Source organism: Portunus trituberculatus, chromosome 12 (assembly GCF_017591435.1).
Source record: "Portunus trituberculatus isolate SZX2019 chromosome 12, ASM1759143v1, whole genome shotgun sequence".
In the NCBI taxonomy this organism is placed as follows: Eukaryota; Metazoa; Arthropoda; class Malacostraca; order Decapoda; family Portunidae; genus Portunus; species Portunus trituberculatus.
Window position 1 is genome coordinate 9947299 of NC_059266.1, and position 2540 is coordinate 9949838.

A 2540-nucleotide genomic window follows, 5' to 3' on the forward strand; every position below is an offset into this window, starting at 1 on the left:
GCCAGCCAGCCAGCCAGTCAGTCTCCCTCGGGCAGTCAGAGGAGGAGGGTGTACAGTTCCTCCCTCCACCGCACTTCAGAGGACACCCAAACCTCCCCAGTGTTACCGTGCGATTTTTGCCGCTGCGGTAACCAACTGACACGGCGATGCGAGATTTGAATACGGGTTAATGGGGGCAAATTTAAAGCCACTAAGCCATTGAATAAGCCAGTGAAGTGAAGTTTACGTACGTGATGTGTCCGTGTACGTGATTTGAGAGGCCTAGTGTGTACGTAAGGAAAAGTTTAGTCCCCGTGCGTAAGAGGGATACAAGAACCGTCCGTGTTCGTGATAGCGTAAACTAATCACTGTCTCGTAGCGTCACTGTCCACTAAGGCCGCGAGTGTGACGGTGGTAGTGAGAGAGTAAGAGTGATTGTGAGAGTGAAGGAGAGTGAAGGAAGGAGATGTGATTTACCTGTTATGATCCTTTCCTTGCCCACAAACACAGCCCTGGAAAACTATGTCCAGGTAAGGCGGTGGTAGTAGTGGTGGTGGTGGTATAGTTGTTGTAGTTGTAGTAGTAACAGTAGTAGTTGTTGATGTTGTAGTAGTTGTAGTAATGGTGGTAGTATTAGTTGTAGTAGTAGTAGTAGTAGTTGTTGTTGTTGTAGCAATAGTAACAAAGGATTTATTGAGCAAGGAGGAAAATATTAATAAAAAAAAGGAAAACATGTCATCTCCAGGAAAATCTAGGCAGTTACTCAGATTTTTCCTTCATTCAAGAGTTTGGAAAGTGAGAAAATGAAAAGAAAAGAAGAAAAGTTTGACGTACGATAATTTTTAAGGAAACAATTTAAACGTTTTTTTTTTTTTTCCTTATTTAGTTTGTTAATTTTCTGTTCCTTCATCCATTTTATTATTTGTTTCAGTTTTTATTTATTTTTTTCCATTTTCTGTTATTCTCCTTCCTTTTTCTCAGTTTTTTTTTATTCTTCCTGATTTTTATTCTCTTTTTCTTGTTTTTCCTGTTTTCTTATTCTCTCTGTTTGTTTCCTAATTTCCCTGTTTCTTATTCCCTGTTTTTACTCTCTCTTATTCTCTGTTTCTTATTCTCCCTACTTCTTGTTTTCCCTGTTTCTTATCCTCTCTCTTTCATTTTCTCCCCCTTTCGTAAAATAAGAAAAAGAATGATAATATTTTTCTTATTCTCCTTTTTGTATTTGCTTCAATCATTTTTACTTGATTTTCTTTATTCTCTCTCTCTCTCTCTCTCTCTCTCTCTCTCTCTTTCTGATTTTCTGTTTTTTCTATTTATTTTCTCTCTATTACATTTCTCTTTTCCTGTTCATTTATTCGTTGACTATCATATTTCCTTTTCCCTTTCGCTATTTTTTTTTTTTGTTTATTTGTGTGTTTGTGTGTTTGTTTACTGTAGGATTTCAGATTTTCCTCCGTATTCGTTTTATCTCTCTCTCTCTCTCTCTCTCTCTCTCTCTCTCTACGTGTGTGTGTGTGTGTGTGTCTGCCTTATCTAATCTGAAATCTATTGTTACCGTTTTGTTTTTCCTTTTTCTTTTCCATTCTCTCTCTCTCTCTCTCTCTCTCTCTCTCTCTCTCTCTCTCTCTCTCTCTCTCTCTCTCTCTCTTTTCTCCCCCCAGCTCGTCCGTAAGATGCCAAAGATACTCTAACTTATAACCAACCCAAATCTGTTTTCCACAAATGTCTTTTTCTATCAATTTCAATCCAATTTTCTTTATTTTATTTTATCTCTCTCTCTCTCTCTCTCTCTCTCTCTCTCTCTCTCTCTCTCTCTCTCTCTCTCTCTCTCTATTTTTTTACCACTTGTTTTTTCTTAATTTTCTCATTTATTTCCTTTTCTTCTTTTTCTCTTTTCTCTCTCTCTCTCTCTCTCTCTCTCTCTCTCTCTCTCTCTCTCTTTTCATCTTATTCCAAACTACTTTTCTTTCCTTTCCTTCCTCTTTTCTTAATTTTTTCTCCTTGTCTTTTTCTCTCTCGTCTTTCCTTTTTTTTCCTTTTCTCTCTCAGTTTAATGGCGGGGGGGACGTCGCTCCCTCTCACAAGAAGGAAAGAGGGAAATAGAATGAAAAGGAAGGGAAAAAATGAAAAGAATTGGTGATTTTCTTAGTATTGGAAAGGGAAGTTACTGGTGATGTTATTGTTGTTGTTGTTGTTGTTGTTGTTGTTATTTTGATTGGGAAAAGGAAAGTCATGTAACAGTAACAATAAATAATAGTTTGTTGCTCTCTCTCTCTCTCTCTCTCTCTCTCTCTCTCTCTCTCTCTCTCTCTCTCTCTCTCTCTCTCTCTCTCGGATATATACATACAAAGAAAACCGATCCTACTACACAATTTTTTACACACACACACACACACACACACACACACACACACACACACATAATCCTTTCACAGCGCAACACCACGTAACAACATTTAGGTAGAGAGAGAGAGAGAGAGAGAGAGAGAGAATACAACCTTCCATTTATTTCTTCTTTTCTTTTTGCTCTACTTTTCTTTTTTCCTTTTTTCATTTTTACA

At 37.5% G+C, this 2540-nt stretch overlaps 1 protein-coding gene across 1 annotated transcript in view; it reads left to right on the forward strand.

Annotated features, from left to right (window-relative positions):
- Positions 1 to 2540, forward strand: part of LOC123502584 — an 18268-nt gene continuing 15728 nt past the window's right edge. Inside the window, 1 exon segment of the mRNA XM_045251740.1 lies at positions 1 to 509. Within this exon segment, the coding sequence (XP_045107675.1) occupies positions 462 to 509 (48 nt within the window). The 5' untranslated portion in view covers positions 1 to 461.